Raw genomic sequence first — 15,226 nt, forward strand, 5'->3', positions numbered from 1 at the left:
TTGCAATAGAACACGCTGCTGCACTGGTCGTTGGTTCATACTGGTCGGCTAGGTTAGGTAGTGGAAACTCACACCTTCTCTACGAATACCACTTGGTACTAGAGGTTCGTAAAATACAGTAGATGTTTTATTAAACAAGCCTTTCGACCGTGTGACGTCAACGGCCTGAAACTGGCTGGCTGATTATCTGGCTCTAACTTGGCATCGAACGCAATTAGGGGATTATCGTATCATGTTTCAAGACGGGTATATCTAGATAAAGTTCGACGTGAACCAAGCTACAGAGCGTGAAGAATGGATGATCATATCTGATCTTTACACTTCATTTGAAAATTATGAAATAACACAGACAAATCATAATTGGCATCAAGGTCGAGCCAGCTACACCAATCAACAAATTGGTGAAATGCCTACTTGGATTAAAACCACAAAAGAACATTCAACTATTGTTGTACAACAAGACTATGATGTAGTAAATACAAACAGTTTCAGTAAAGAGCAACAACTTGCATATGATATTTTAAAAAAAACATTCTGAAAACCTGACTCCAGAGAAAAAACCATTGTATTTGATCATATTAGGTGTAGCCGGTACAGGTAAAAGCTATCTTATTAATGCAATTCATAACCTTTTGCACAGTAGATGTGCAGTTACTGCTACAACAGGAAAGGCATCTTATAACATTCGAGGTGTCACAATTCATTCCTTTTTGAAATTACCAATTTGATCCCGAGGGAACAAAGATCTTTCAGGTAAATCCTTATCTGGATTACAAGAAACCCTTAATGGTATTGACTACATTGTGATTGACGAATATTCTATGCTTGGCCAAACTATGTTTGGTTGGATTGACAGACGTTGCAAACAAGCTACTGGCATGTATGACCAAGTTCTTGGGGGAAAATCATTCATTTTAACTGGTGATCCAGGACAGTTGCCCCCCGTGGCAGACAAACCACTTTATCATCCTAAACCATCAACTGCTATTGGTGAACAGGGATACCAAACTTACAGAATGTTCAATAAAGTTGTTAGACTAACTGTTAATCAAAGAGTGCAAGGTGTTAGTACAGAACAACAACAATTCAGAAATTTGCTATTGAGATTACGTGTTGGAGATACCACACGCACAGATTGGGAAACTCTGTTAACTCGACAACCAACAAACATTAGAGATCTTATCACATTTAATGATGCTACCAGGCTCTTCTATCTCAATGCTCAAGTTCATACATACAATTGTGATCAACTTATCAAATTACAGCAACCTGTAGCTTCCATAAATGCATGTCATTCTTCGCCCACTGCAAAGAAAATAGCTTCTGAAGACTTTTCCGGTCTACAACCAATATTATTTCTTGCAAAGAATGCAAAAGTAATGCTAACAATGAACTTGTGGCCACATGTTGGTCTCTGTAACGGGGCTACTGGAACAATAATTGATTTTGTGTATCACCATAACAATGAACCACCTGACTTGCCTGTGGCTGTTATTGTTCAGTTTGATGACTACAAAGGCCCATCTATCAGCAATACTCTAAAATCTTGTGTACCAGTGTGTCCAGTGACTGTGACTGTTCAAACACATGATGGGGTTCATGAGAGACAACAATTGCCTCTTAAATTAGCATATGCTATTACAATACATAAAAGCCAAGGTCTTACTCTTCAAAAAGCCTGGATTGACATTGGTCAATCTGAAAAAACTCCTGGTATATCTTATGTTGCAATTAGTAGAGTAAAATCATTGACATCATGTGTTATTGAACCAATGACATTTGAACGTTTAACAAGCATAAAATTATCATCAAATTTAAAATACAGACTTGATGAAGAAGAAAGGTTAGCACAACTGGCATCCAATGAATTTAATCAGGCACAAGAATAAAATATTTATGGTAAATAAATTTGATTTTTAAACAAATAAATCTTTAATAATTAATAACCTCAGATCGGTATTTTACTCTTGAATGAACTAATTATAAAAATATCAACAAATTTTTTACTAAAATGTAATCATCAAAAAGACATACAATACTCAAACTGCCAATAAAGACCAGACCATCAATATTTTTAAAAGCTTTGAAAACATACTTTTGTTAATCTTACACTAAAATCATAATTGTTGTATTATTTTTTCCCCTAGATTAGCAAGAAATACAACAAAAAAGATGAATCAAGAAAGTAGTAAGTTTTTTCTTTTAAATACCTCTTATAACACTTCCTTTTTTTATAAATATTTTTAGAAAAAGAAAAATAGAGTGCATTGTATTCTTAATAATAAATAAGCAATAAAAATTAACGCTAGCAATATTTCCTTATTATCAACAGGCACTTCATCCCAAGGTTCTGAGGAAAAAATGTTGGGATATATTACAAATGTCTCACCAATGAAAAACAGTGGAAGTAAGAAGTACTTTAACTTCAATGTCCATACAAAATCAAAAACAAAACGAGGTGTTTGTTTCTCTCCCAACAAAAGACCAACAATGACCAATTTCCAAAATCAAAAAGTACCAGTCAAGATAGAGCACTTTCGTACTAACTCTAGTCCCACAGGCACGGACGTTATCATACACCAACAAACCAATATAACATCCACTGTGCTTTCAGAAGAACAAATGTTCACACCAGTCTCTGTGCCAACAGACACAATCACTTCATTGAACACGATTAAGAACGCTATACCAGAACAATTTGTTACAATAAAAGCGAAAGTACACAGCTTAGGAAGTGTAAAAAGAATCACTACAAAACTAAATCAAGTACTGAGAAAGCAGGAAGGAATCCTACTTGATCCTACCGGACAAATCAAAATTTTGCTGTGGGAGGATCAAGTTGATTCGGTCAAAGACGGTGAGACATATATTTTCAAAAACATCAGAGTTAAAGACAACCAATTTAAGGAACGCTATCTTAACCCCCCAAAAAACATCAATGAATATTCCTGCACATCCACTTGCGAGTATGAAGAGAAACTGCCAGAAGCGGAAGTTATTCCTGATACAATAGTAGAAGCTACTGGAAACATCTGTGGCATTGCCAACCTTTCAAAGTCTAAAATCTGCCTTGTTTGTGGAACAAATATTATCCCAAAAAATAACCAAAATGGCAACTGCCCAAAATGTAAAATGATTGTGCGTATAAAATCATGCAACGATGACTGGCACCTTAAAATCATCTTTGTCACAAATCAGAAGAAAACACTACGTCTCTCAGTTTTCAACAGTGAATTCAACTTGTTGCTTTCATTATGCAATCTTCAGAGATCATGCACAGAAGACGAAATCACAGAAGCTCTTCTAAATCTGGATGACGATCTACAAATCGAATATGACGCTGTAACAAACTAACTCCACAATATCAAAGCTTTCACCAGTGATGACTTGTAAATTACATGACATTCCATGCATTATTAGAGTTTTATATCTGTTTTTTTAATTTCCAATAATGCATTCACAAAAATATAGATTCATATCTTTTTTTTAATTAATTTTCTTTATTAAATTGTTTATTTTAGGAAAACACACTACAGTAGTGCACAAAAACACTACATGTATTTATTAGTTTATATTGCTTGCTTAAATTGTGAGTGTGAGGAATAATGCAATTGTAGACAACTTGCATTTATCATTGTATACTGTTACTAAAAATTTTTATTTTTTGCTTTTGTTGGTCTAAGAAATGACAGAAAAGAAAAAAATATTTGCATATACCTTTTTATATCAAATTTTCTATATTTTTTAGTTATTCGTTGTTGGATATAAAGAAAAATGCAATAACAGAAACATTACTTGCATTTACTGTTTTATATTTTTAATAACAAAAGAAAAAAAATATTTACATGTACCTTTTTATATCGAATTTTCTATATTTGTTAGTTGATCATGGTCGATATAAAGAAAAATGCAATAACAAAAACTTTACTTGCATTCACCGTTTTATACTTATAATAACAGAAAAGGAAAAAATATTCGCATGTACCCTTTTATATCAAATTTTCTATATTTGTTAGTTGATCATTCTTGATACAAAGAAAAATGCAATAAACAGAATTATTACTTGCATTTTCTGTTTTACATTTATAACATAAAAGAAAGAAATACATAAGAAGAAATGACAGAAAGGAAAAAAAATTTGCTTGTACCTTTTTATATCAAATTTTCTATATTTTTTTAGTTAATCGTTGTTGATATAAAGAAAAATGCAACAACAGAAACATTACTTGCATTTACTGTTTTATATTTATAACATAAAAGAAAGAAATACATAAGAAGAAATGACAGAAAAGAAAAAAATATTTGCATGTACCTTTTTATATCAAATTTTCTATATTTGTTAGTTGATCATTCTTGATATAAAGAAAAATGCAATAACAGAGATATTACTTGCATTTACCGTTTTATACTTATAATAACAGAAAAGGAAAAACTATTCGCATGTACCCTTTTATATCAATTTTTCTATATTTGTTAGTTGATCATTCTTGATACAAAGAAAAATGCAATAACAGAAACATTACTTGCATTCACTCTTTTACATTTATAACGTAAAAGAAAGAAATACATACAAATATTTCTATCAAATTTTCTATATTTTTTAGTTGATTATTGTTGATATAAAAAAAAATGCAATAACAGAAACATTACTTGCATTTAATTTGCATCTACTATTTTACACCAATATTTTTTATTAAATGGTATTGTTGACTTCAGAAATATTGTAACCAGAAAATCATTTACATTTATCTTTTTATTAATATGCAATCATAAACACAAATAAGTACAGTAATAAGTAATTACAAATACTATGTTTGTGATTGCAGTACTAAGTCTGAATTCTAATTTAAGTAATTTTTGTTGTTGGTTTTATATTATGATTATTAAATTCTGACAGTTGTCATACTTGAAAGTGTCAATGATTTCATTGTCTGATACGAATGTATCTATTGTCGTGACGTCATGGCTCGCTGGCTCACACTTGCGATGTCTCGCACTTGTGATCAAACAACACACTGGCTCACACTGGCAACACTCTTTGGCAGTCAACTCGCCCCAATGAAAAAACAACGTCGCTCCTTGATAGCTAACATTGTCTATTTAACATCACAATAATTCATTACAGTTGTTTTCTGAATTGTACTCCACAAATCTCAGCCGATACCTCGCACAACTCGTTAATGTCTCGTATCTATTGTCATGACGTCATGGCTCGCTGGCTCACACTTGTAATATCTCGCACTTGTGATCAAATAACACGCTGGCTCGCACTTTGGCAACACTCTTTAGCAGTCAACTCGCCCCTAGGAAACCCGCGCTTGGAAACTTGCCCCATAAAAAATGTATACTTCCTAGACCATGCAGTCTTCAAAATAAAAATTGTAACCTTTGGTAATCAACTACATTTTCCACATACATAGAAATTTTTGAAACTTTATTTTAAAAAAACCTAAACCATAATTCACCACTATAGACACTTTTTGACAAAAATGAAAAATTACGACTTTGTTACCCAATGAGAAGTGTTCTAATATAGACAATGGGAGTGTCTCATATTATTTGGTATATTTTTATTATTGATTATTTTCACTTGACTCGCATAAATAATTTTGTTCGAAGAACATTTATATGCAGTTGTACTTTGCAGCACCTCACTTGCAATTTGCAATTACTAGTAATAAGTGTATATTCTTGCTTTAATTCTTAAAAATCGTTTGGAATCAACTTGAAATGAAGATGGAACTCAACAAAGCAAGACTCTTTTTAGTACAGTAGACGTTTAATTTGGAATCGAAAGTTAAATTCATCAGTGTAAATACAAAATTAGTGCTACCAGGTAAAAAAGTTAATTTGCAGCCCTGCAAAGGACAATCGCAACAAACAAAGGACACACTCAACAGATAAAAGACAAACTCAAAAAAATACTTTTTCCCATCCAACAAACTACAACCAACCATTAGCATACACCACCAATGAGCAAAGAAACAATTTCCCATTTAGACATTCCCGTCCAACAAATTACTACCACTCATCAACAGACAGATTCATCATGCAAGTTTCACAGCTGCCACAGGCCAGCCAAGGACAGTTTGCCATTATAGAAATAGTATTACCCCCCGCTCATAACGATTTAGTAAAGTTTAATCATGATGTGCACAAGAAACGTTCATTGTATTATGACCAACAGTTTTGTTCAAAGTACTCTATTTCCTTTTATCAATCTCTGATGTAGCATGCATTTCCATGACTGTACCAAAGTGGATCCAATAATTGCTGAGAAATGGACTCCCGCACTTGTGAATTTTAAATTTTTTGTTTATACTGTTATACTGTAGAGCCCCGCTTCCCAAACTTTTTTGCTGGGACGCAGTTTGTGATTTCCCAGACAAGCCGTGACCCATGTAATATCAAATGTTATAGTAAATTGCACATCGACCTTTTTAAGATCCCAAAAAATGTGATGCTTTAAGTTTTAAAATATAAAGACATTAGTATTACAGCGTTTTTTGTTTACTAATGATCGTCCTTTTAAGAAAACAGTGGGAGATACAGGTATTTGTAATAGAGGGACGCCCAAGAGTGATTTTCACAGATAGAGGGTCCAACCACCTCAGCCACACCGTGGTTGGGCTGAGGTAAACATTTTTTGGATTATGTCATCTGTAGATGGCCGGAAATGGCACTCTCAGATTGAATTTGAATACAATTTTCCCCTTTTTTTCTTTTCTTCATTGGAGATTGGGGATGTAGGGGGGGGGGGGAAGGATTAGAAAATTTTATGAATTTGACATTTTACAGATGCCCGAAAATGGCACTTGGATACTAGTAGAGTCATTTTCATGAGACCCGTGACTAATTTTAGGATACCTTTTTTTCTCGATGGATTTGGCAAGCTGGACCAATTTAGATAAAATATAGCTCCTATATACCTCCCAGATATGGGAGGAAGTCCCGTTTGGAGGCGTTTTTCTAAATGGCCGCCTGTTGATTTGAACGCTTGTATCTCGATAACCACTGGTCAGAGAGACTTGATTTTGGTCTTAAATTGTTCACAATATGCATGCTCCTATTTGTTATAATACAACTTTTTATCAAAAAATGGCGGGAAATGTGATTTTTGAAAGTTTGACCTTCGATCTTGTATTTTCATATCTCGGAAACTACTGCTCACAGAGACTCACAATTGATTGCAAAGTGTTCAGGAGATTCATGTTTATATTCGTCTTAATGAAAAAAATATTCAAATAGTGAGCAGAAATGGTACATTCTGACCGTTGACCTATTGCAGGGTCATTCCATGTCAAATCAACCAGATTAAAAAAAAATTCCTGTATGACTGTCTCAAATTTTCATGAAACTCCATAAAAATGATCTACTATATGCTAAACCAAAAAAAAAAAAAAAAAAAAAAAATTAGCCTTATAGGATATATAGTTTCCGAGATATTGGGGCATGGTTCTTCAAGATGTGCAAACGCATTTACTTCAAATTTGGAAGCTTATAACTCGAGAATGGTAATAGCTATCAGGGTCAAACTTGGTATTCTAACTTATTTTTTGCCATATTTCACAAATATGGCCTTAGATTAACAGTTATTCCTTCCCTTTTGAAGTTATCTGCACTCAAATTAGCCACTTTGTTTAACGATGCAAATTTTTTTGTGATTTTCGAGGTCATCCTGCGTCCATTTGAGTGGGTATATACCCCTCATATTACAGATATATTATCTAATTGTAGTTGTCTCTAGCCACATGCAAGCGCAGGCTAATCAAATCAATTAAAATTGAATGGCATATATTCAAACTTGGGACGAGATCTATAAAAGTGAAAAACGCCTATGTTTCTCAACAACGGATCGTCATGTGGACATTTAAAATCTTTTCTTAAATTTACCTCAGTTTTAATCAGATATATTAGATCTACCTATAAACCAAATTTCAGCTTTGGTACTCAGCTCCTTCATGGTTAGATACTATGTTGAAAACTACACAATAACATAATCAGAAATCACGAAAGTTAAGAAGAGTTAAGTCATTCTATGCCAACTCAACAAATGCATTACACCAGGGTCATAGATTTTTAAATTTTTTTTGGACACTGTCTCAGTGATATAGATATATATGTGAACTGAAAAACCTAAAATTTTGAGACTCGCCAATTCATTAGTTTTCCTGTAGCGGCAGTTTAAGGTTAATGGGGCATGGCCTCTCAACAAATGCATTACAACATTACAGGTCATAGATTTTTAATTTTTTGCATCCTCCAGCCTTGTGAATAGAAAAACTTGGAAGTTTTGAGACTCAAATTCCCTTTTCGTTTTCCCGTAGCGACAATTCGACGTAAAGGGGGTGTGCCTCAAATTCACTTTGTTTTTCGTATGCTATCATCACCTTTTGTGGTGAAGGACACCTTTTACTGCTGATTCCAAATCCTTAAAAACATGTTTTAACACATCAACTTTAAGTGCTGTCGGTGGGTGGAGGTTGTGTGGAGTGTTGTTATGTGTATTGAGCATAAAGAAGTATTTCATTGTGAAGAAATATATTTTTCCAAAGGCGCATTATAATTACGTATATTTATCATTTGTCTTTGTTTGTTAGTTGTATGTGTATATGTATATACATGTATATATATGTATATATATGTATATATACATATATATATATATATATATATATACATATATATATATAAAATAGAAAATAAGACAGAAAATAATGATGCGGAAACGTTGAGTTAGACAGTAGAACACAATATAATTTATTCAGGAAACGAATATTTCGTCTTGTCCTCAAGACTTCATCATACATATATATATACATACATACATATACATACATACATATATACTGTATATATATGTCTATGATAACTGTACAGTATTAAGTAGTATGAATACTTGCCCAATATGTTTTTAAATACTGTATATACATTACTAGATAAAATAATATACTAGTACATTACTAGATTATAGGCAATGTTTTAATAATTTAATTTTAAATAAATGGAGGAGGTACATGGAACATGCTGTGAAATTTAAACAAAATATCTCATTACTGGGCTATCCATCGACTGGTTATACCATGGTTGGAATGGAATGTAATCCATTGAAAATGAAAGGCACTTTTAATCATGCCTCATCAGTCAATAACGATCTTCATCATTACCATATGGACAACGGTGTCTACAAGTCTAGGTAACAATGACAGTAGCCTTCCCACGGTAAATCGTGAAAAAAGAAATCCACTCCGCCCCCATTAAATAAGACTGTCGGTCTACATTTTATGTACCGTAATTAACATCTGATCTAATATATTACGTACCTAGGCCTATGTGGTTGGCTACAGATAGCCAAGTGTAGAGTATGAAAAGTTAAAAATTCATATGCAAAGGAAAATCATCCTAGAGCAATGCTGAAAAGCTACTGTATCAATAGAACAAAAATTCCATGTGGGACCTTGCTATAATGTATGTAACGGCAACGTCCTCGTCATCAACCACACCACAGTGCGGCAACACGAAATGTGCTGTACATACACTCATCGCTACTGACTGATTTGAATGTGTGGTTTAATACACATAAAAGCAACTTGTAGCCTAAATTTATTTCCTGTAGTATCAAATCTAGACTAGGGCCTAGGCCTACACACACGTACGTACCCAGCCAGCCTATTCGGAATTGCAGACGATCGGGCACACAAGACGATCGGGCCCAACTAGTGTGGACTTTCGGGCCCATTTTCTAAAACGGCGAGTAGGGCACATTTTTCCAAAGACGATTGGGCCCATTTCCTCATGACTTCGACCGCCGATAATTTCGGTCGGGCCAAATTTGTATGGGGCGCCATATGGGCATTATTCCACACCCACTATTGTTTGGAGTCGTCATCTATGCCGTGGTGTATGTCTATTTACAGCTAATTCAAGCACAATGCTTTCGTTAATATATCCGCTTCTCGAGCGGATCACCTCTTGTTATTGTCAGAGATCTTTTTCTTATTCTACCTTTCCTTCTATTTTGGTTCGCACGATATCTTAAAATTGCTACGAGTTACGCACACGGTCGCTTCATCGATCATTTTGGCTTCACCTGGAATAGACATGGTAAGGTTTTCAAGGTGACCAGTCATGCGTGACGTCAGCTGCATTTTGCATTTTTACGTTATCGATCCTATCAGCCTAACCAATTGCTATTTTAAAATCGTATTAAATGAGCATTAACTTCGGGTCAATGTTGAATGTAACGTACCCTAATTTTACGCGTGTGCTTCATAACGTGCGCGTTTTTTTTTAAAATTAGAGCACGTTTCAGTACATTTTGAGCATTTCAAAATTTTTTTTAATTTTCCACTACGTGCGCAGCATGTACGGAAGCTAGAAATTACGATTTTTGACATATTTTGGGTTCCTGAAATTGTTTTCACAAATTTCTGTTCTTTCCGGTCATCTTATGGCCAATAGCAATGTCGTACGTGCACACCAAACATAGGGATCTTTGCGCATATTTGTACCAATATACAGTGAAAATATGCTAAAATCAGGCCTATTTTCAATCAGTTATAGTTCGTTAGGATGAAAAGTGACCCCCAATTTTTATTACATATTCTGAAAGCACATGAGTTGTAAATATAATTTTATAGATCATAATGGCTGATCGGACATTGTGACGTCATCCTATTGCCATCTGAATTCAACAAAACTGATTTTATTGATTACGTAATTTTTAAAAATACGCATTTGAACGTATTTCGCTTATCCTTAGTCGATCGTCTTACAATTTTGATTATGTTATAGCTGAGACAATTTTCTTTCATATATGTGACTTTTTTTTACATTTTGATGACGTCATCATGGTCAAAATAAATGTTTTTTCTGACCCCCCCTCATCTTTCCTCAAAACGTTGATGACGCCATATCAGAGGGCTCCAAAAATTCATTCTTTTTGACCATGATGACGTCGTCAAATATATAACCATTCGTCATTTCTGAATCATATTAAGTGAGCAGAAACTTCAGGTCAAGGTTAAATGTCATGTACCTTAATTTTCCGTTTGCGCTTCTTAACGTGCGCGTACGCGTGCATCAACAATTATATATGCTTAAAATAATGCCTATTTTTAATCAGTTATAGCTCCTTAGGATGAAAGGTAACCCCCAATTTTTATTACATATTCTGAAAGCACATGAGTTGTAGATATATTTTATAGTTCATTATGGCTGATCGGACATTATGACAAAAATGAATTTTATTTAAGACGTCATTATTTTATACTCGTTTGAACATATCTCGCTTATACTTGGTTGATCTTCTCCCACCTGCGAGTATGTTGTAGCTGAGACAATTCTCTTTTGGAAGTGTCCCTTTATTTTTTATTTTGACGACGTCATCATGGTCAAAAAGAATGAATTTTTGGAGCCCTCTTATCTCTCTTCAATTTTGTCAAAATTTGAGAGGGCGGCAGAGTGTATTTCGACGCTATCAGACTGACAGCCTGGAAAAATTTGTGTGGCATTACCAACGAAGAGGCATTTTTAAATTACACTTGACAAGGTTCAATTTCGTGTGCCATTACCGTCCACGCGCACGTCGGTGCGTGTGCGGCAAAATTTAGATATTCTCAATATTACTATTCAGATAATTTAAAGCACGTTTCAGGACATTTTCAGCATTGCAAAACTTTCCATAATTTATCCACCGTATGCTCATTTTTACGTACGCAGCACGTATTGAAGCTGGAAATTACAGTTTGTTACATTTTTTGGGTTCCTGAAAAAGTATTCATATAAGGAGTTAACTTTGTGTGCCATTAACATGCGCACAGGCGTCAAGACGTCCGCGTACGCAAGCGTAAATCTTTTAAAATGTTTCAAATTACACTTTTTTAAAAAATCTCACTAGAGCATATTTTAGGCCATTTTGAAAATTTAAAAACATTTCAATCTGCACCGCTCGTGCTTCCTGAGGGTCGAGGTGCGGCGGATCACCAAACTCGTCCTCAGTGACAAGTTCAAATCTAGTTATTATTATTATTATTATTATTATTAATATTATTCATTTATATTTAAGTATAGTGCCTTTCTTTGCAGATACGAAGCGTTATATTATACATGACAGAGGAGAATGCATGTATATTATTGACATCGCATGACATACAATACTTGGAGTATGTGTTATCAAAATCAAATCAAATCCATTTTATTGCAATCTGACAAGATAAAATATCATCTTCACCAAATTGAAGTTTAACAATATTAAAACATCAATTATTAATAACACATCATGTTTAAACATCAAAAGACATAAAAGGATATATATATATAACTGCTAACAAATCCACAAGCAGTGTAGATTTTTTGAAACCATGGGCAAACTAGTCCCACGACCACTAATGATTACAGAGCCAAACCAAGGCAATATAATACACAGCCCAAGTGTGAATGCAAATAGTGGAATATATATCTGTATATATTATACTTTCTTAATTGCTAATTTCGTATTAAACAAAGTTATCCATATTTTTAATAATCGGGCAATAATCTCACAGACAGTAATATAGATATTAAAAGTACTATTACTGTCATAATTTTATTTGAAAAGTGAACATTTTCTTAATACAAAATTGACATAATTGACGATGGCGAAGTCGGCTTTGTGGGGCGTGTACCTAAACTTGCCTGACTGTCATGACGTTCACTGTATTAGCAGTTGAATAACCATTAGGCGTTGTCTTAACACCTCCCTTTTGTATGTACCAGCTATGTTTATTGGAAGGTGTTTATCGTTTAGGTGTTTCCCTTGCAAAAATAACTATTAACTTCGCTCCTTCAACGTGAAGCTTAAAGTATGTTTGTTGGACATAAATTTACTGTTGCCAGGCGTTAGCTTTTAGTCGTGTCCTTTTTAAAATATTATAATTTCAAGCTTAACTCTTCTGTTGAACACAAAATTCGGAAGAAAAAAATATTTTCCGTAAGTTTATCCACAGAAACTGTCCCATTGCTGACCTTTTAAAAATAGTTTTAACATCAGCATCATTCTAAAGAATTTTTTTATTAGGCCGATAAAATGTTGTGATACCTACTAGTAGGCCTATATACAAACAATCTAATTGATGACCTTAGGCTGAATGATATTTATATTCCTACCGTAAGGCATATTTATTATCATCAATATCACCATCACATGGGTGCAGTCGGAGTGAAAGGGTCTCGACCTTCTCAAATTAATCAAAATAAAAAAAAAAGTGTTCGGAAATTGAAAACATCATATACATATATATATTATTTTCCAATTCAATATAACAATTATTAATCCAGAAGTTATAACAATTATCATTCAAAGTAGATATATATATATATATATATATATATACGGAAGAGGGTGAATTAACTCCTCCCTGGTGTAATATAGCCATTCGTCTGCCGAAATTGACGAAAAGTTTTGGAAATTTTCGATTCTGCATGCCAAGAACTCGCGGAGCAAAAACGCAGCACTCCATACATTTTGTCATTTGACGGGGCGCGGCCGAAATTGACCTAGGTAAGCCAAAATGATTTTGGAAATTTTCGATTTTGTCAGCAGACGATCGGTCCCAATATTCAGTTTTCCCTAAAGACGATCAGGCCCGTTTTTGGAAGATCGGGCCCAAAGTGGGCCCGATCGTCCAAAAACGGGCCCGGTCATCTGTGCCCGATCGTCTTTGTGTGCCCGATCGTCTGTCACCCGCCTATTCGTCTCGTCAGACCAGCCTGCATTGCAGTACATTGACACGAAATGTGCTGCACACATACACTCATCGCTACTAACTAATTTGAATATTATGTGGTTTAATACACATAAAAGCAACTTGTAGCATACATTTCCTGTTATCTGATCTCTTACACACACGTACTACTCAGCCAGCCTATAGGCCTAGGCTAGTTCGTCTTCCTCTAGCTCTAGGCCAGCCTGCATTACAGTACAGTAGTAGTGGGGTGTCTATAAAACGAAGACCGAAGACCCAAAAACGAAGACCCCTAATTATGGCGGGGTGTTTTATAGACACCCGGCCTAGTACTGCTACTAATATAATAATAATACAAGGCCTAGGCCTAGATCCGAGGCCTACTCTACTTCTAGGTCTATCCTAGAGGGGCCTAGGCCTAGGCGTGAACCATCTAGCAGGACCCTAAACCTAATCAATTATAAATCTACTTACGCAATTGAACTGTATGTATAGTATTCAACAAAAGAGCGAAAGAAGAACAAAAGTCCTCATTCGATATTCGACAACTGGAAAGTTAGATACTTGTTTGTCGTCAATTTGTCGTTAGATATTTATGGAACGACGAAAGGGCAACACTTTAATGATTACACAAACAGTTCAACAAATATAGACCTATCCAAGAAGAATGGCGCCCTCTCCCCTAAATGGCAATGCGGTGTGATGTGTTTATAAACAAAGTACCATTGAGAAATCCAGCTTTTTATCTTGCAGTTGAGTTATGCCGTCACAGTCGAACCAGGGAGCTGTAACAACTCCCTGGTCGAACCAAAAGTTTATCGAAGTTAAAAGATAAGTATATTATTATGTGTATTTAAAACAGAATAAAGATGCGACTTAGAAACGTCTGCTCTCTGATCTGTACTGGAGGAGGATCTAGGCTAGGCCTACTTACTTACTCCTCTTCTTTTGGCAGGTCCAATGCGATTTGTCAAGCGCTTCGGTGTATTATCCGCGCAGCAGATAACCAATTTATTTGGGCCTAGCTTAGAAGATTGCTCTGTCAGTGTGTCAGTAGGCTACTGGATAACATGACAACGACGTCTGTATCCTACGTAGGCTATCTGCTAATTTGTCATCTGCTATTATTTTAAACAGACCATAAAAATGATATAAATATTACAGTATTTAATAAATGCTATTATTACGGTAGCCGATCATTTCGGTCGCGCTTCGTTTCGGTCGCGCTTTGTTTCGGTCGCGCTTCGTTTCGGTCGCGCTTCGTTTCGGTCGCGGTATATTTCGAACAAATATATGGAGCGCCGAAGGAGTTGCGAAAACGAAAAATTTAATATGCCTAGGCCCTATATATTTTAGTTCGTGAATCGGTTTTATCATAGGCCTAAATATTATTGTTTTGATTTCTGCTACATTCTCTTTCTTCCATTTACGGTGATATATTCATGATTGCAACATGATCTTGTAATTGAAACAATGGAATTTAGTATGGCTATGTGCTTCAT

At 34.7% G+C, this 15,226-nt stretch overlaps 2 protein-coding genes across 3 annotated transcripts in view; one reads left to right on the forward strand and one right to left on the reverse strand.

Annotated features, from left to right (window-relative positions):
* The window catches only part of LOC117109092 (cell surface A33 antigen-like), a 50,731-nt gene extending 49,313 nt beyond the window's left edge, over positions 1 to 1,418 (reverse strand). Inside the window, exon 1 of one of the 2 annotated variants that reach the window (XM_033251332.1) lies at positions 1,270 to 1,310. In XM_033251332.1, coding sequence (XP_033107223.1) covers positions 1,270 to 1,295 — 26 coding nt within the window. In that variant the 5' untranslated portion in view covers positions 1,296 to 1,310. Of the gene's footprint in view, positions 1 to 1,238 lie in introns of both variants that reach the window. The other variant, XM_033251333.1, reaches the window with a different exon arrangement.
* Positions 1,419 to 1,785: 367 nt separating this feature from the next.
* On the forward strand, positions 1,786 to 3,354 carry LOC117109093. Its single transcript, XM_033251334.1, has 3 exons — positions 1,786 to 1,899; positions 2,148 to 2,188; positions 2,333 to 3,354. Exons 2-3 carry the CDS (start codon positions 2,173 to 2,175, stop codon positions 3,352 to 3,354), a joined length of 1,038 nt encoding a protein of 345 aa, XP_033107225.1. The 5' UTR covers positions 1,786 to 1,899; positions 2,148 to 2,172.
* The last annotated feature ends 11,872 nt before the right edge of the window (positions 3,355 to 15,226 follow it).

This window comes from Anneissia japonica, unplaced genomic scaffold (genome assembly GCF_011630105.1).
Source record: "Anneissia japonica isolate Jap-2015-1 unplaced genomic scaffold, ASM1163010v1 scaffold287680_len86471_cov109, whole genome shotgun sequence".
In the NCBI taxonomy this organism is placed as follows: domain Eukaryota; kingdom Metazoa; phylum Echinodermata; class Crinoidea; order Comatulida; family Comatulidae; genus Anneissia; species Anneissia japonica.